We start from the raw sequence: 18672 nt of genomic DNA, 5'->3' as shown, positions 1-18672 counted from the left end.
TTAGAACTCCAACCAGTTACTCTTTTAGAAGCTTGGGAGTTTTTTGTTTGAGTTTTTGATTTGGGGGCCATACCCAACAATGCTCAGGGGTTACTGCTGGCTTTGCATTCAGGAGTCATTCCTAGTGGTGCTCAAAGGACCATATGGGATGCTGGGATAGAACCTGGGTCAGAGCATGCAAGGCAAATACGTTACCCACTGTGATATCCCTCGGGTTCCAGACTTTTAAACTTTGGGCTAGCTAAGACTCCCCTCTGTCACCTTCCCCTGGTGTGAACATATCCATTGGTTCTCTGCATCACAACGCCTGAGTCTGGGCTCCCCAAAAGGACGGAAGCCCGACTGGTTCGTGTTCAGCTCACTCCACACATGCCCTTGGAAGCAAACAGAAAACCACAGATATGGGGCTGGAGTGATAATACAGTGGGGAGGGCATTTGCCTTGCATGTGGCTGACCTGGGTTCAATCCCAGCATCCCATATGGTCCTTTGAGCACCGTCAGGAGCGATTCTGAAAAGGAAGGAAGGAAGGAAGGAAGGAAGGAAGGAAGGAAGGAAGGAAGGAAGGAAGAAAGGAAGGAAGGAAGGAAGGAAGGGAGGGAGGGAGGGAAGGAGGGAGGGAGGGGAGAGAGAGAAAGAAAGAAAGAAAGAAAGAAAGAAAGAAAGAAAGAAAGAAAGAAGGAAAGAAAGAAAGAAGGAAAGAAAGAAAGAAGGAAAGTGACTGCTAGATTTATTACAAAAATCATCATCACTCTGGAAGAGCAGGTGGGAGTCCGGGCTGACATTGACACATGAATTGCAGAGCAGCTGATCCCCGGCCTTGGGTGCAGGTGGGCTTTCACTCTGCCTGTGCCAGGGGCAGTTGAGCTTCCTGTCCCCGAGGTCGGCCACAACACCTTCAGGACAAACAAGCCGCAGGGCGTATGTGGGTGCCCTCCCCTGCCAGGCACAAGTCTTCCACTGCCACTAGTGGGGTTACTCTTCTCCTTTGAAAGTCAGGGAAACTGAGGCTCTGGGAGGTCACAGGTATATCTGCCATGCTGGCCACTGGTTTCTCCTGATTGGCCCACACTGAAGGAGCTGACTCCTGTTTAGATTCCCAAAGGTGGCAGCTGACGGTCCAGCTCACAGAGAGCCTGGGGTGCATGGGCCCAGGCAGGCTCGGGCAGTGCAAATCCAGAGGCCAGAGGACTAAGAAAAGAAAAGGCCAACGCTGCCGCCTAGTGGGCATCATGAGCATGGCATGCAGTGTTCCCTGGACCACACTGCCACCTAGTGGGTACTCAAAGGATGGCAGCCAGAGTTCCTTAACCAACACCTTAGGGTATGGTCACCAGCACTACTGACTTGAGCCGCCATCTAGAGCGCACTTGGGGCATGGCAGCCAACTAAGTTACCCACACTGCCGAGATGAGCTACAGTACAGATCTGTCATGGTTGGTCTTTCTGCTCTATCCTGGAGCCTCCAGGCCCATGGCTCTCATGCTTGCTCCAGGTTATCTGGGGTGAGGCTGTGCTCTCACAGAATCCTCCAATCCCACCAAGCGGGCACTTTCAGCCCAGAGCCTCTGGGCTACCTCCTCATCCTCAGCCGTGGCAGCCGGAGACTTCTCTTTAAATCCATCAAAGTACTTTCCAGAAACGCCTTCCAGCTCCTCTGCTACAGCCAAGTAAGTGCTGGGCTGGGCTGCCAGCTGGGGACTCTTGACGAGCAGCCAAAAGATGGGTCCTACAATCAGCACACAAGGCTCAGAGCAAGGTCCCACTGAAGCCAGAAGTTTCCCTGCCCTTCCGCCCCACCCCTGACCACCACCACCACACACAGGGATAATCTCTGGGCATTTGCCCCTCTAGTCCCTCTAGCTGGAGTTCCCAGCTCTGGCACTCCCCAGCTGGATCCCTCCAGTTGCAGGGACCAGCCCCAAAACTGCCTCCCCCAGGAAACATCCCTGGCTTTTCCCTCCTCCCCATCAGCCTCGAGTCTTCCCCTCAACCGACCTTGCTTTCTACCTTCAAATCCCTCACATTTAGTCTCCATCTCCCTACATGTCCCCCTGGAGAGCCCTGACAGGCAGGGTCAAGGATCCCTAGGGAGTATGAGGCTCTGCGGATGGGGCCCGGGGGTCTTACCAAGTGTGAGGCTGGAGAAGGTGGATGTGTGCAAGCCAGTGTGTCTGCCCAGCTCCGTCCTGGCGACTCCAGGGTGCAGAGCATTCACAGTCACACCTGTGCCTGCAAAGAGGAGGTGACGAGGGCAGTGGGCAATGCCATTCCTGCACTGCCCCCTGCACTCCTGTTCTGGACTGCTCCATCTCCAGGTCCACATCTCTTCTCCACTTCCTTCTCAGTCAGCTCTGTGCAAGGCTGAGAGCTCACATTCTACCTGGAGAGACCCAGACTGTGGGGCCCCAGCCCAAGTCTAAAGCAGTGGACGGAAGGAGGGGTCTGAAAGAGGTTCCTAGGCACACAGACCCTTGCCCAGATGAAACTGAGGCCCAGGTACTCTTATCCTGTGCTCTGCAGGAGGCTGAGCTGTATCGCCAGCCTCTGGATGCCAGTAGCACCCCTCCTAGGAAAGCTGACATCTTTAAAGTCGGCGCAGAGGTAGACCAAGAACCAGCCTCATGCCCGGAGGAGGCAGAAACACAGGCCTGAGGGTGCCAGGGAGACAGCATTGGGAAACACTGGCAGAGTCAGGGGTTGGGTATTGAGGAGCGGGTTCGGCAGCTGAGGACACGGACAGTCCCCTTCCTCCTTCCCAGGAAAGAGTTCATGTCTGTCACACAGACTCACTCTGTAACCCCTTACCTCTGACCTCTCTCTCATGGAAACAAAGTTTTTGTCTGAACCACATTCTCTTGGCTGTGATTCCTTGATCCCAAACAAAAGCATGATGACTGCTGAATTGCTTCCTGAATTATGAAGCTGACACACCCCTCTCCTCCAGTGAGAGTCAAAAAACTCCTTCAAGACAACCAATTTTGATCAAACTAAATATATATATATATACATATATATATGGGGCTGGAGCAATAACAGTACAGCAAGTAGGGCGTTTGCCTTGCACATGGCCGACCCGGGTTCGATTCCCAGCATCCCATATCCCTGAGCACCGCCGCCAGGAGTAATTCCTGAGTGCAAAGCCAAAAGTAATCCCTGAGCACTGCCAGGTGTGACCCAAAAAGCAAAAAAAAAAAAAATATATATATATATATATATATGTATTAGCACACAAGACTCAACCTGCAACATGTTAGTAATCTCTTATACAAGGACTTAATGGCTCCAAGGTACAACAATCATCATCCACTATTCTCTAGGGAAAACTTTTTGAATCATTTTTAGTAGATTATTCATAACAAGCAATACAAAATTATTTAGGATCTGCCTTTGGGACAGGCTTGGGTGGTGGTGGAAAAATTCAAAATAATGGTGGTAGGGTTGGTGTTAGAATATTGAATGTAGGGGCTGGAGCAATAGCACAATGGATAGGGCATTTGTCTTGCACGCAGTCAACCCAGGTTCAATTCCCAGCATCCCATATGGTCCCCTGAGCACTGCCAGAAGTGATTCCTGAGTGCAGAGCCAGGAGGAACCCCTGGGCATCACTGGGTGTGACCCAAAAAAGAAAAAAATATATTGAATGTAATAATTATTGTGAACAACCTTATAAAAATAAAAAATATGCCAGACACAGTAACAACAAAGTCTCCAATGGAGACGTTACTGGGCCCGCTCGAGCAAAACGACGATCAACGGGAGGGCCTTTACCTTTACCTTTACCTTTTGAAAAATTTCCTCCAAGGAACTGCCAAATGGGCTGGAGTCATAGTACAACAGAGCCTTGCACAGAGCCAATACAGCTTTTATCCCCGGCATACCATATGACCTCCCAAATCTGGCAGGAGTAATTCCTGAATTCAGAGCTAGGAATAACCTCTGAGCACCACCAGGTGTGACCCAAAAAACAAAAACAAAGAAACTGCCAAATCTCCCCATGGGATGGAGGTCACCCAAGCTTGAGAACCCATGGCTGACACACAACCCAAAGGCCTATTCAGGCCCGTTTTCAAAGCTAAAATGTTGGTGTTCTAAGGGAAGCTTATTTGGAGGTGGGGACTTAAAAATATTGCTAGGTGACACATTTCCCCAGTGAAGTAACACCATTTAGAAATGGTAACAGCAGCTGGGAATCTGTCGGGAGTAAGAGTATTTTAACATCGTATCTACACCAAGTGCATAGCAGGGAACATAGTTGATTAGCTGTTTTGGGTGAGCAAAGGTTCATGCTGTGATTGGTCAGTTGATATGGCGAGCAGGGGAGCGCGCTGTGATTGGTCAGCTAATCTGGCGAACATGAGACGGAGCTGTGATTGGTCGGCTGAGAGGGGGCACGTGCTGTAATTGGTTAGCTGACCTGGCGATCGGGGGAGCGTGATGTGATTGGTCAGCTGACCTGGCAATGAGGGGAAGCGTGATGTGATTGGTCAGCTGAGCAAGGAAGCATGCTGTGATTGATTGGTTGACAGGCTGTGATGGTCAGCTGATCTGGCAAGCCGGGGAGCGTGGTGTGATTGGTTATGCCTGAAGTCTGCTTCAGGCCCAAGAAGGGAGCATGATGCTACCTTTCTTGCACATTGCCTGTTCGGTCCTGGAGCCCGCCCTGGCCCCTCATCCTTCCAGAGCCACGGGGGCTGTGGCCTGGCACTGGCACCCACACGCACCTTGCAGCCGCCGGCTGAGCTCCTTGGTGAAAAGGACAACGGCCAGCTTACTCTGGCAATAAGCTGCTTTGGTGTCAAACTTCCTCTGCTGCCAGTTCAGGTCCTCAAAGTCTATGTGCCCGGCAATATGGGCCAGCGATGAGAGGTTGATGATGCGCGATGGGGCTGATGCTTTGAGCTTGTCCAGAAGGAGATTTGTCAACAGAAAGGGACCTAGGCGGAAAATGACGAAAGGGTCCCGTCTACCATACTATTCCTATGAGTAAGTTCTCTGTGTCTTCTGCCGACAGCTCAGGGTGTTGGCCAGCACCAGACTGCCTGCCCCCAGGAATCATCTAGCCATGTCTGAAGACAATTTTGGTCACAGCTGCAAAGACAAGGAGGTGCTACAGCCACCTGGTAGATGGAGCTCGGAGATGCTGAGCATCCTCGGAGCACAGGCGGGCCTAGGCAGCGAAGGTCCTAGCTGTGGGAACACAGCTCAAAGAAGGCGCGATGAAATGCATGTGGATGTGGGCACAGGGTTCAATCCCCCGTATCACCAAAAGAGAACCGAGGCGGGGCTGGAGCGACAGTACAGCACCGTAGGGCGTTTGCCTTACATGCGGCCGAACTGGGCATCACATATGGTCTTCCCAGCACTGCCAGGAGTAATTCCTGAGTGCAGAGCCAGAAGTAATCCCTGAGCATCGCTGGTTGTGACCCAAAAAGAAAAGGAAAAAAGAGAGAAACTAGGGGCCATGGAAACAACAAAACAAAAGTATGAGAACATTCAAACTACAGCTACCAAATTTCCAAATGTGCTTGTCAAGGGGATCAGCTGCAGCGCAGAAGGAAAACTAGGGACACTGATGGGGGAAACTGAGAGTAGTGATGGGGCTGGCGCTGGAACACTGTATGCCTGAAACTCAATTATGAGGAACTGCAGTGAGAGTCTGTCAGGAGTAAAGAGTATCTCACGTCACTTCTGCATGAGCTGACTGCAGAAGAGCCATGCGGGCATCACAGGAAGTGTCCTTCTAGATGGTATAAGGTCATTGCAAGGGAACCCTTCTGACACCTGTTCCCTCGCCCTGACCACCAGAACCCGTGTCGTCAGGATGGCTGCTGAGAAACCAGCTATTTCTGGAAGACAGGTGGGCAGGGAACAAAGGGCCAGGAGGCCAGGGCTACTGGAGGGTCAGCAGCATGTCGTGTCCAGTAATGGGGGGCCCCTCCCAGTGATGACCCCCTGTTACAGGCCGGCCACCCCAGCTCACCCAGATGGTTTACACCAAACTGCATCTCGAAGCCGTCCTCTGTGCTCCAGTGTGGGCAGCACATCACGGCAGCATTGTTGACCAGAATGTCCACGTGCTCCTCCTCTGGAAGGGAGACAGGTCAGCCCAAGGCCACGGGGGCACCCTGGGTGGAGGAAGTCCCTGCCCATCCCCCCCAGCACCCACCTCCCAGCACTGAGTAGGATCCAAATGACACCAGAGGGGTCCTCAGCTTCGCAGAACTCAGCAGAGTCTACCAGCTCTGAGTGTAGCCCGGAAGTTACAAGCCCCAATGCGGGAGAGCTAGCGCCCAGAGACAGAGGCTGAGCCCGAGGCCACAGGTCTCATGCTGGCATCCCTGAAAGCATCCTCAATAGCTTTCCCCCAACACTTTATAGAAAACATGAGGGGCTGGAGTGATAGCACAGCGGGTAGGGCATTTGCCTTGTACACAGCCCAACCTGGGTTCAATTCCCAGCATCCAATATGGTCCCCCGAGCACAGCCAGGAGTAATTCCTGAGTGCATGAACCAGGAGTAACCCCTGTGCATCGCTAGGTGTGACCCAAAAAGCAAAAAAAAAAAAAAGAAAAAGAAAATACCCAGAACAATAGAAAAGTCTAGGATCGGTCAATGGCTGGAATAAATCTTAAATATCTGTAGGACCACGGGTAGGTGAGACAGAGGAGGAACCAGTATGACAATAACAGACAGAAGTGGTCATGCTGGACAAGAACTTAGCGTTAAAAGTAGGTAAATGACTGATATACCAAGAGTAACACACCACATTTGATGGGATGTAAGGTAGAAGACAACAATCTTGACTAAAAAAAAAAATACACACACACACATATATATGCACATAAGACTCAAACTCTAACAACATGTTAATGATCTCTAATACAGCGGCTTAATGGTTCCACGTGAGATATAACAATTTTTACATACTTTCCTCTAAGAAAACCTTTTTGGATCATTTTCAGTCAACTACAATACAACTACAACTAACAAACAATCACTTGATCACTTGATATCCCGTTACTCATCGATTTGCTCGAGCAGGTGCCAGTAATTGTTTCCATTCATCCCAATACAAAATAAATTATTTAGCATCTGCCTTTGGGGCAGGCTTTGGTGGTGGTGTGAAAACTCCAAATAATGGTGGTAGAACTGATGTTGAAATATTGAATGTAATCATTTACTGTGAACAACTCTTTGAAAATAAAAGTTTTTTTTAAAAAAGTAGGTAAAGGGATATACACAATAACCTTCAGTATCTGTACTGCAAACCATAATGCCTAAAAGAGAGACAAAGAAGTGCCTGCCATAGAGGCAGGCTGGGGTGGGGTGGGGGGTTATGGGAAAGAAACTGGGGACACTGGTGCTGGGAAACGCACACTGGTGGAGGGGTGGGTATTGGAACACTGTATGACTGTAACTTAATCATGAACAGCTTTGTAAGGGTCTATATCACTATCACTATCACTATCACTATCACTATCACTATCCTCCCGTTGTTCATCGATTTGCTTGAGCGGGCCCAGTAACATTGTGAGACTGTGTTTGGCATATCCAATACATCACGGGGAGCTTGCCAGGCCCTGCCATGTGGGCGAGATACTCTCGGTAGCTTGCCGGGCTCTCCGAGAGGGGCGGAGGAATTGAACTCGGGTTGGCCATGTTGGCTGCGTGCAAGGCAAATGCCCTACCCGCTGTGCTATCGCTCCAGCCCGGTCTATCTCACAGTGATTCAATTTAAAAAAAATTTTAAAAGAAAAGTACAGTCTCGAGGCCCGGGAGGAAGAAAGGGGTCAAGCTCTTCCTTGAACACATGGTTGACATGGTTCAATTACAGGCACTGTACAAGGTCCCCCCCGAGCCCTGCCAGGAGTGACCCCTGATAAATAAATAACTCATGAGCACTGCCAGTGTGGACCCAAAATGTGTATAAATAAATAATTTGAAAATGAGACTTAATTGAAAAGGAATCTCGGAGCTGGAGCAATAGTCCAGTGGGGAGGGTGTTTGCCTCGCACACGGCTGCCCCAGGTTTGATCTCCAGCATCCCATATGGTCCCCTGAGCACCACCAGGAGTAATTCCTGAGTGCAGAGCCAGGAGTAACCCCTGAGCATCACCAGGTGTGACCCAAAAAGCCAAAATAAAAGAAAGCAATCCACCCACGGGTGGAGGGACCTGGCCAGGCTCAGCCAGCCCCCAGCTTGGCCTCCTCTGCCCACCTTGGATGACCTTCGCAGCGAACTCGCGGATGGACCGAAGCGAAGCCAAGTCTAGGTAGCGAGCACTGACGCGGCGGTTGAGCGTCTCCCCGCGGATGAACTTGGCAGCGGCCTCACACTTCTCCATGTCCCGGCAGGCCAGGATGACTTTGGCGCCTGAAGGCCCAGGACAGAGAAATAAAAGGCTGACTGGAGGGGGGTCCATCCTGCCACTGCGTGGTCTCCAGAACAGCAGAGTGACCCCCTCAGGAAAGACAGAAAAAGAGCCAAGCCTGGGTCATCATATGTTCCATGTCCCCAAACATTTCTATCAATGGCCACCAAGCCTGCATACAGGGCTGTCACATGTAGCCTGGTGTGCGGGACTGTCCCCACCCAAACCTGTGTCATTCAGGCTAGAGAGATAGTTGGGGGCAGGCACTTGCCTTGGATACAGCCAAGACTACAACATTGCACAGGATCTCCTAAGCCCTGCCAGGAGTCAGCCCTGAGCACACAGCCAGGAGTCAGCTCTGAGTACTACCAGGTGTGGGACCCCCCCAAAAAATACATTTTTAAAACTCAGCTTGCTCTCTGAGCCACAATAGCGTGTGACATCCAAAATCCCATAAGCAACTGTTCGACCTAAGTCACCACACAAGCAACTACCGAGGCAGGCAGAAACCACTGAGCAATCAATCATTAATAAAAATGCCGAAAAGCAGCTGGAGCGACAGTACAGCGGGTAGAGCGCTTGCCTTGCACGTGGCAATGCCTGCCATCCCATATGGTACCCCGAGCATCAACAGCAGTAATTCCTGAGTGCAGAGCCAGGAGTAACCCCTGAGCATCACCTGGTGTGACCCCAAAACCAAAAAAAAAGAAGAAAAAGCAAGTTTTTATTTGCCGGGGGAAAAAAACAAGTTTCAAACAATGAGAAAAGTTATAGCAGGTGGCAAGGTGGAGGGGGTGGCGAGGAGCCACAGGACCCCCAATCTCAATGCCCAGTTTCCGCTCATGTGCTCGGGAAAAAAGTGGGCACCCTCCCCGGGATTCCCCATAGGTCCAGGTGGGACCACAGGATGGACAGGAAGCTCAAGCCTGTACCCACTGTTTGGGCCACCAAAGGCCCCAGCCCTCAGCCACACCTGTCGCTCCTCCCTGCCCCCAGGCCCAGGTCCCCGAAGTCAGGCCTCACCTCTCCTGGCCAGCTCCAGGGCCGTCTGCTTGCCAATGCCCGTGTTGGCGCCCGTGACAATGACAGTCTTGCCAGGAATAGTGGCCTTGCTGGGGCACGCCCCACCTGCCACATAGTCCCTGGGGAGAGAGCAGGGCACGTGGGTCCATCTGTCTGTCCACAGAAACCTCCCTCTGGGATGACAGGGGATGATCCTGTGGGGCACCCCCCCCCCAGACACACACACACAGACACACACACACCACACCCCACACACACACACACACACACACACACACAGACAAAAACAACATCCAGAGGCCACAGTCCTGTGCAGGTGAGGAGCTGGCCTCCCAACAAACCACATTCCAGACACTGGGTAGCATGCTGTGAGCTGCAGGGGGCTATTCCTGAATAAGACCAAGTCATGGGGGCCCTAGGGAGCTCAACGAGCTGTGCACAGGCTTTGCAAAAGCTCTAGAGTCTATCCGCAGAGCACCATGGGGTGTGCCCCACAAAAAAAATACAACTACTGTTTTGTCCCACAGGATATTCAATCTATTTTTTTCTTTTTGGGTCACACCCAGTGATGTTCAGGGGTTATTGCCCTGGCTCTGCATTCAGGAATCATTCTTGCCAGTGCTCGGGGGACCATATGGGGGTGCTGGGAATCAAACCCGTAGCCCTCCCCACTGTACTATCATCAGACCCCCATTCAATCATCTGTGATTCTCCCTACTTTCTTCTGACTCTGGGGCACAGAGCCTTTCATTTCTAGCTTTTTCGGAACTGACAAACAAAAGGAACAAAAATGGAAACAGTAAAAATAACAGAAATGGAAACAGTAAAAATAACAGTCTGGATACATTTTGTGACCAGGAAAAATTGTTTCCCTTGGTTAGAAAAGTTAATGTTTACAGAGCAGTAATGTAATGAATCAGAAATAACAAGACAACCAGCTAAGATTCTACCAGATGAGGTGGGACAAACCCCTAAGGCAGCCTCAACAGAGAGCAGATAAATCAACCCAGAGGTAATTATTCCCAAAAAAGATAAGTTTGGGGTCAAAGAGATGAGATAGTACAGGGGCTAAGGCTATGGCCTTGCACACAGCTAACCTGGGTTTATTCCCAAAGGATAACCTAAGCACCACCAGGAGTGAACCCTGAGCCTGAGCCTGAGCCAGGAGTCAGCCCTGAGCACGCAGGATGTGGCCATAAAACAAAAATAAACGATTTCAGTAGTTGATTATTTTCTGGTTGGTCAGTCTGTTTTGTCACAGGAAGAATGTATGAACTGCTCACCTGTCCCTTGGCTGGCTGGCGGCAGGGGGTGGGGGGTTTACACTGAGCTCTGCTCTCTAACAAGGTTTCAGGGGCAGTACAGTGGTCACCCTTCCCTTCTCCCCTTCACACCCCGACTCCAGGATCCTGGGCTGAGCTGCACAGAACCCTTGCAAGCCTCTTCCAAATAAAACAGGGTGGCAGGAATGATAGTACAGCGGGTAGGATGTTTTCCTTGCATGCAGCAACCCCAGGTTAGAGGCTCAGCATCACTTTGGTCCCCTGGTAATTCCTGAGCCCAGAGTCAGGAGTAAGTTTACCCCTGAGCAAAGCCAAGTGTAGCTCAAAAAAATTTTTTAAAAAAGGGGGGAAGGGGGGCTATTCTGTATATTTAGTGTGATCCCAAATTCCTCATGAGAGTGAATGGCGAGAAACAATGATTGTGCCATTCAATTTTTGCGTTTACTAAGACGGGCAATTGTAGTTGATTTTTTAATTTGGGATGATGAGAGTTTCCCGGTGTAGGTGTTCTTGCACGATAAATATTTGCTGATGAATTTAGTTGATAAGTTGGAATCTACTAAATTTCCGGATGCCATTGCAGCAAAATGTTTCCCAGGGCCAGGCTCCGCGCCTTCCCCTGGGTGACCTTGGGTCGTGTCCTGCCCTGTGGGAACCAACCTTGGGCCCCCAGCCCGCGTCCTCTGGGAGCTCGCCGGTGGCGTGAGCAGAGGGACCCTGGGTCAGCTGGGCCTGGGTCACCAGTACGCCGCCGGCCCTCCCCTGAGCTCGCCGCGGGGCCGGCACATACTCACTTGAGTAAAACTGCACCACCCACCGCGGAGCCCAGCACGGACAGCGGCACAAGATAGCGGTTCATGCCGAACTCGAATTGGACTCGCCACCCCGGGTCGCTCGCTCCAAGTAGCGCAATGCTCGCGGCCACGCACGTGGGAAAGGCGCTGCGGCCTCCGGGCCACGAGCTTCCGGGAAAGGCGGGCCCTGTTGGAGGATTGCAAGGCAGAGCCAATGGGCAAGGGCTTTGAGCGCTGGTGCCACTGGGAACTGGGGGCGGGATGGAGACCGGGCCATGCTATTGGAGCGGGTGGGAGGGGGAGTTGGGCGTGGTCGTGGTCTGGAATGAGGATTGGGCGGGAGTGGACTGGGCGGGGCCGTGGCTTGGGCAAAGGCGGGGTGGGGCCCTGTCTGAAAGCGGGGATTAGACGGTGCTGGCCTGGGACGAACTGGGGGCGGTCCGGACTCCGCGAACCGCGCGACACCCTCTCCGGGCTGTAAGGCGCCCGTTTGGCTGTGCAGTAACCGTGCTTGGGTACTGTGGCTGCATCTCGCTTTCATATACACCGGTCTATCTCCCCATCTCAAACAGGGGATCGCTGTTGTACCTTTCTAATGAGAAACTGAAGATTTTCAGTGCTCAAAAGGGAATGCCTGCCACAGAGGCGGGGTGGAATGGAGGGGGTGGGGTGGGGGCTGGGAGGGATACTGGGATCATTGGTGGTGGAGAATGGGCACTTGTGGAGGGATGGGTACTCGATCATTGTATAGCTGAAACCCAAGCACAAAAACTTGTAAGTCTACAACTGTACCTCATGGTGTTTCACTAATAAAAATTTTAAAAAAGAATTTTAGAGCTCAGAATCCAGGTTCTCCTAACCTGAACGAGGGAGTCGGGACGGTAGGAAAAGAGGGACTTTCAGGACCCTGAATCTAGAGGAGGAAGTACAACATGCTGGGTGCTGGCGCAGAGCTGCCTAAGGTGGCTCCGTGCTTGTTTGCAGCAATCGGACACAACAGTCAACTCCATCTATTGCTGCTGCTAACACCTGCTCCTCTGCTCCTTCATTCTCCTGTGCCACGGCAGAAACTGGGACCCCTTTGCTCTGAGAGCTCCCTAGTCTCTCTTGGCACTCTCTGTGCTGATTCCTTAGTGTCCCCCTCTGCTCAACTCATCCTATCTCCCCACCCTACCATAATGCATCGGGGTTCCCTTAGACAATCTCAATCACTGCTGCCATACTAATCCCCATTCCAACGCTGACAGTTGAGGACTCCATGAGTAGGGACCTGGGTCAAAGAGAAGAATCCCACTTCATTCCTCCTTCTCCTCTTTCAGATGGCATGGTTGGGCCTTACCCTTCATGCTGTACACTGCCCCACTGGAGGCGAGCCTAAAACTATGCATGTCCCACTCCCAGTGGTATGCTTTGGACTTTTTTGGCTATTTAAAAAATAAATTTTTAAAAAAGTAAAAGCAGGGGGCAGAGAAATAAGGCACTTACCTTGGACATAGCTGACCCCAGTTCAACCCTTAACACCACATATGTTCCCCTGGGGCACCTGAGCACAGAGCTAGAAATAGCCCCTGAGCATCGTCAAGTATGGCCCCAAACCCTCCAAATTCAGAGACTCACCAAACCTCCTCCTACGATATTCATGGTGAGAAAAAAATATATATTTGTGTACTGGGTCAGGGAGATGGCTCAAAGGCTAATGTGAGGCTTTACAAGAAGGAGGCCCAAGTTCAAGATTAGCACCACATGGCTCCACAGCACCAAGCCCAAAGCAGCCCCTGAGCACTGCTGGGTATGACCTCAAACCAAAGATGTGTATTTGTGCACAGGGCTTGGTCCAGTGAGTTTCAGGACTGGTTCTTCCTGAATCAGAGGACAGGAGGGAGACTTCATTTCCTCCAGATTGGATTAAGGGGCCCCGATGACTCATCAGTGTGACCTCACATGAATCAATGTCATGTCTGCAACCCCATCTCCAAATAAAGTCACCTTCTGGGGTCAGAGCAATAGGACAGCAGGGAGAGCACTCGTCTTGCATGTGGTCAACCTGGGTTCGATCCCCAGCGTCCTATATCCTATATGGTCCTTTAAGCACTGCCAGGAGTGATCCCTGAGCTCAGAGCCAGGAGTATGTCCCAAGCACTGCTGTATTTGACCCAAAAAACAAAAATAAATAAATAAAGTCACCTGAAGGGTTAGGGGATCAAGACTTCAATGTAAGTTAATGAGGAGGCAGCAGGAGAAAGAATTATTCCACCTGTACTAGGGTAGAAACACTCCCAAAATCCACCAACAGCAGATGGACATGTTAACTAAGGATCAACAATTCCCACCGTGCTCCTTGACTCAGCAATGAAAGGAATGTGCTCCCAGGAGCAGCTGTGGACTCAGCAGCCCTTACTTGAAGAGATTCAGGGTTTATGGCATTTGACTCACCTGTGCCAGCCCCAGATCAATCCCCCATGTTGCATGTGGTCACCTGAATAGATACATAGTACAACAGGGAGGGCACTTGCCTTGCACATGATTAACCCATGTTCAATTCCCAGCACCACGTGAGCACTGTCAGGTGAGACCTCTGAGCACACAGCCAGGAGTAAGGAAGGCCTGAGCACCTCCAGATGTGGCCCAAACTCCCCACCCCCCAAAAAAAAGTTACTCAGAGAAAAGCCAGATGGGCTGTTGGATTCTTTATAGGCCAGTGTGGGGATGGCAAAGTTGTCATAAGGAAATGAAAACCTGTGTGTTTTTCAGGAAAGGTTCCAGGATACTACAAGGGGATGGAAACAGTCTCAATTTTAGTCATGTGGGCTATTTTATACAGGACATCATGCAGCTGTCAAAACTCAGCTGTACCTTCACTTAACAAGAGTGAGTTTTCCTGCAAATATATACTGCGATGAGGTGAGCGATCAAAACAAACACTGAGCAAATTTTTATCCTTTCTTTGGAAATTATTTGGCCACAAGTAACTCTTGATTTATGATTGTATCACATCTGTCAGCAGGCAGACAAAATTCCTATGAAGTGACATAAATCGTTTCCAAATGTCCCACAAGGCTTTTGGCATCTCTGATTTGACAATCAAGTTGATGCAATGCTTTGTTTCATAGACATGGGATGAAATGTGTTTCCTTTGCGTTTGCAACTGAGAGTATTTTCCTTCTTGGAAAGGTGTGTCCTGTCTCTGTGTGTTCCAGATACCCACCTGCACGGTGCAGGGCACCAGCAGGAGCTCAACATCCAGGGTCCAGGCTGTATGGCCAGGACTCAGCCTTAGTGGGAGGGAAGATCTCCCTGAATTGGAGCCACAGCGACACAGGGTTGTGAAGGATGAACAGGAGTTCAGTTCTCCTGTTCTCCTATTCTCCAATGGAGCAGAACCACTGGACAGGTTACCAGCCAATGGGGGGCCAGGAGTAAAGAAGCAAGTGGGAAGTGACAGTGGTTCAGCTCTGTAGAAGGCCAACTTGAAGAAGGCAACAGGCAAGCGATACAGATGAAGAGGAAGTAAGGGTTGGAGGCAGTCAAAAGGCGCTGGCCTTGATGGAGCAGCAGCAGCATGACCCTGATTCAAATCTTGGCACCACGTATGTCCCAGAGCACCATCAGGGGTCACTTCTTCTGAGCACAGAGATGGGAATAGACTCTGAGCACCCTGGGTGTGTAAGGAGGAGGAGGGAAAGGAGAGGAAGAATGAAGAATAAGCACCAGTCTGTTTATGAAGGACTTAGCACCTGCCAGGAATTTAAGGAGAGGACTGGTGAAGGAGTCCCTCCTCGCTGAGATTATGGGGACGTAGGGCGTCTGGGTCATGGAGGTGCAAAGTCTGGGAAAGGGAAGAGGCTGCAGACATTACTGTAAAGAATCCAAACATGAATCTGACACATTTTTGATGGGGTGGGTTGTGCCACATCCAATGGCCCAGGGCTTACTCCTGGCTCTACACTCAGGGATCACTCCTGGTGGGCTCGGGATGCCAAGGTTTAAGCCTGGGACAGTCTGCTAACAAGCAAAGCAAGCAGTGCTTGTTATTAGCACTGCTGTCCTATTGTTCAGGCACCACTCAGCCTCCTCTTGAGACCAGATAGATAGTACAATGGGGAGAGCACTTGCCTTGCACATGGCTAACCTATGTTCAGTCTCCAAGTACCTCATGAGCACTGTCATGTGTGACCCCTAAGCACAGTGCCAGGAGTAAGCCCTGAGCACCACTGGGTATGGCCCAAAAACAGAGGTCTGACTTCTCTAAACATCAAAATAACAGTGGGACCCTCAATATGTAAAGAGCACTCAAAATCAGTAAGAAAGGACCTGAGAGAGAGAGAGAGAGAGAGAGAGAGAGAGAGAGAGAGAGAGAGAGAACAGCAAGTGAGGTGCTTCACTTGCACGTAGCTAACCCGGTTTGACCCAAATGTCGCTTATGGTCACTTGAGCCCCACTAAGACTGACCCCTGAGCACAGAGTCAGAAGGAAGCCCTGAGTACTGGAAGGTGTAACCCAAAAGGCAAAAAAAAAACCAAAAAAGAGCCCAAAACTGAAGAGCTTTTCCCATTCCCAGCCACAAGTGAGACATGAGCCAAGGGCAGAAGGGGGCCTTTCGCAACGAAAAATATCAACCAACACGTGACGATTCCTGGATTAATTAAAATAATGACAAGTGCTCATCATGCTCCATAATGACAAGACAGTTCTTCCCCTATCAGATCGACAGGGTGGTGACAGGGGTAACACCCAGAGTTGTGAAGGTTGTGGTGAAACAGGAGCTCAGAGCAACAAAGTAAAGACGGGCCTGTGAGGTGGACCAGGCTCCTTAGCCCTCCCATCCGTATGTACTTCTCTGGCCAATGTGCCCCAGAGAGGACACATATGGAGAACAAATGGCCACTGGAAAACTTCATGTGCAGGAAACTGTTCTCTCTACCTGCATCTGTGACCCACAGCAAGATGCCAAGGATAGGACCAGAGCCATAGACAAGTGAGGAGGACATTTGCCTTGCACGCAACCAACCCAGGTTTGATTCTCAGTATTCCATACGGTCCCCTGAGTGTTGCCTGGAATAATTCTTGAATGTCAAGCCAGGAGTAACCCCTGAGCATCTCCAGGTGTGGCGAGAGAGAGAGAGAGAGAGAGAGAGAGAGAGAGAGAGAGAGAGAGAGAGAGAGAGAGACCTAATATCAAATATTACAAGAGAGGCATCTCGCGGTCAAGAGACAGTACCAGATAAAGGCACTTCCTCTGCACTCAGCCTGCTCTGGTTTGATTTGTTGGGTGTGGCCTCCCAAACAGTGGTGCCTGAAGAATGCCCCATGCCATCACAGGAGAGCTCTTTGACTCTGGCAACAGGGACCATGACTGTGGGCCGCCAGATGAGCTGCCAAAGCCAGGGGCAGGCTTGTCTTGTGGTCCTCGGAGCTAGGAAAGATGACAGATAATTCAGCATGGAATTCACCCACATGGAAAGTGCTGGAATTAACTAGAGCACTATTGGCTGCCTCTGCTGTTGTTCTAAGGAAAACAAAACGAATGAGGTGCTTCCCCAGCAGCTCCCCACTGCATTCCCACACACACCCTGGGTACTTGGAATATCTGGGGCCAGCTCCGGACTCCCACAGGCAGGCTTGATCACGGTCTCCAGAATTGCTGATAAGCCTTGGCTGCTGTCCCAGGTGCTGACAGAATTCTCTCCATGCCCTCCACCCCCATCTGGAGAACCCTTGGCTGACATTTTTTCTGGGTTTTTTTTTTTTTTGAGGGAGTACTTGAAGCCACACCCTACAGTTCTCTGGACTACCCCTGGCTCAGTACTCTTTTTTAAAATTTTATTTTATTTTTATAAAGTTGTTCACAATAATTCATTACATTTAATATTCAAACACCAATCCCATAATGATTGCACCTTCCCACCACAATATTTTGAATATTTTAACCCCAAATCCCAAACCATTCCCCCCAAAGCAGGATATAAAAAGTTCATTTTGTATTTCTTGTTATGAATAATCTGCTAAAAATGGTCCAATAAAGTTTCCTTAGAGGAAAGTGCCTGAAGATCATTGTATTTCATTCTGGAGCTATTAAGCCCTTATATGTGCTACTCTTGGTACATCAGTGGTGTAGAGTATAAGAGGTTTCACGGCTGCGAATTTGGTCGTGTGCGTCAGGAATTCTAAAATTCAGAATGATTATAGAATGATTATTCACTCATGGGTGAGGCTCATCCAAGCCTGTGGAGAGCAGCCGGGAACATGGCAGCAATTGAGTTCTGGAGATTTTCAGCTGCCGGGACTCTGTGGGGCTCCCCTCAAAGTTGACTCAGTGAAGGCAGCCTGGCGAGGAGTCTGGACATTCTATGTTGCTCTCTTCTGGGAGCTTTATTTCTGAGTCTCTGGATCATGGCCATTGATGAGATTATATAGCACCAGGAACAGTTTGTGGGTGTTACTGCCAAGCTACTGGCAAATCAGGGAGATGAGAGAAGGAGGCCCATTCCCGCACAGTGGCTCTGTATTCTGAGCTTTTACTTCCAGTGCTCAAAGGACCATATGTGGTCCCTAGGACTGAGCCCGGGTCAGATTTGTGCTGGGCAATGTCTTTCCTGCTGTCTTATCTCTCAGTCCCTGTTTGGGTTTGTGTTCGTGGACACCACAGTGCCCACAGCCCAGACATGGCTGATGTAAGGAAGAGGACAGGGCATGCGCAGGAGAGTGAGAGGCCACCTGCGGGCAGGGTGAGGGTTTCCCAGGTAGAATGGGGGGAGTTCTGAGACCTTATGCAAGGTTGGGGAGCCCCCAAAGTCTGTTATCTGCAGGGACAGTGGGGGCATTGTCTCAAGGGGAGGGGTGATGAGTGGGAGGTGGAAGGAGGAATACCCCACTCTGCATGGCCTGAGCCCACAAAACTGCAAAGAACACACCTGCGTCCCCAACCCTCCCTCTTCACTAGCCCCAAGAATCCCTATCTTGCAGCAATGCACCCCAACCTCAGAACCGCAACTAGATGCTCCCATCCCAGATATTCTGCCTAGTGCAGCCCACACCTCACTCCCTCAGGCCTCCTCCAGCACCATCTCTTCACAGGGGACCCCCCAACATTTTTGTTGTTCTGGGGTGCTCTGGAGGTACTCCTGGAACAGTGCCCAAAGGCCACGTGAGTGTCAGGGATCCTCCTGTAAGACACATGTCCCGCCCAGTGGGTGACCTC

General features: G+C 50.7%; 2 protein-coding genes across 5 annotated transcripts in view; both read right to left on the bottom strand.

The window, feature by feature from the left end:
* The window catches only part of PPP1R12C (protein phosphatase 1 regulatory subunit 12C), a 225441-nt gene that overhangs the window by 179463 nt on the left and 27306 nt on the right, over positions 1 to 18672 (bottom strand). The gene's annotated exons all lie outside the window — the stretch shown is intronic.
* Positions 729 to 11627, bottom strand: RDH13 (retinol dehydrogenase 13). Of its 4 annotated transcripts, none has more exons than XM_056135793.1 (7): positions 11475 to 11627; positions 9398 to 9516; positions 8221 to 8376; positions 5983 to 6087; positions 4724 to 4936; positions 2130 to 2231; positions 729 to 1728 (listed from the first exon to the last, which is right to left on the bottom strand). In XM_056135793.1, the coding sequence occupies exons 1-7, from the start codon at positions 11537 to 11539 to the stop codon at positions 1496 to 1498; spliced, it is 993 nt and encodes a 330-aa protein (XP_055991768.1). In that variant the 5' UTR covers positions 11540 to 11627; the 3' UTR covers positions 729 to 1495. The 4 variants fall into 4 exon arrangements, with proteins under 4 accessions (XP_055991768.1, XP_055991770.1, XP_055991769.1 ...); XM_056135795.1 differs by having other exon boundaries at positions 11498 to 11621; XM_056135794.1 differs by lacking the exon at positions 5983 to 6087.

The sequence above is a fragment of the Sorex fumeus genome, unplaced genomic scaffold, assembly GCF_029834395.1.
Source record: "Sorex fumeus unplaced genomic scaffold, SorFum_2.1 ptg000122l, whole genome shotgun sequence".
Taxonomy (NCBI): Eukaryota; Metazoa; Chordata; class Mammalia; order Eulipotyphla; family Soricidae; genus Sorex; species Sorex fumeus.
Note: the sequence above shows the minus strand (reverse complement) of the source record. Positions and strands in the feature narration are given on the sequence as shown.

What these genes read in the sequence shown, in the direction of transcription:
- RDH13 (XM_056135793.1), bottom strand. Translation starts at nt 11,539, where the DNA reads ATGAACCGCTATCTTGTGCCGCTGTCCGTGCTGGGCTCCGCGGTGGGT. An exon ending in CCTGGAGCTGGCCAGGAGAG is followed by an intron (nt 8,377 to 9,397) that starts GTGAGGCCTGAC and finishes CTGGGCCTTCAG; the next exon opens with GCGCCAAAGTCATCCTGGCC. An exon ending in CGCTGCGAAGGTCATCCAAG is followed by an intron (nt 6,088 to 8,220) that starts GTGGGCAGAGGA and finishes TCTCCCTTCCAG; the next exon opens with AGGAGGAGCACGTGGACATT.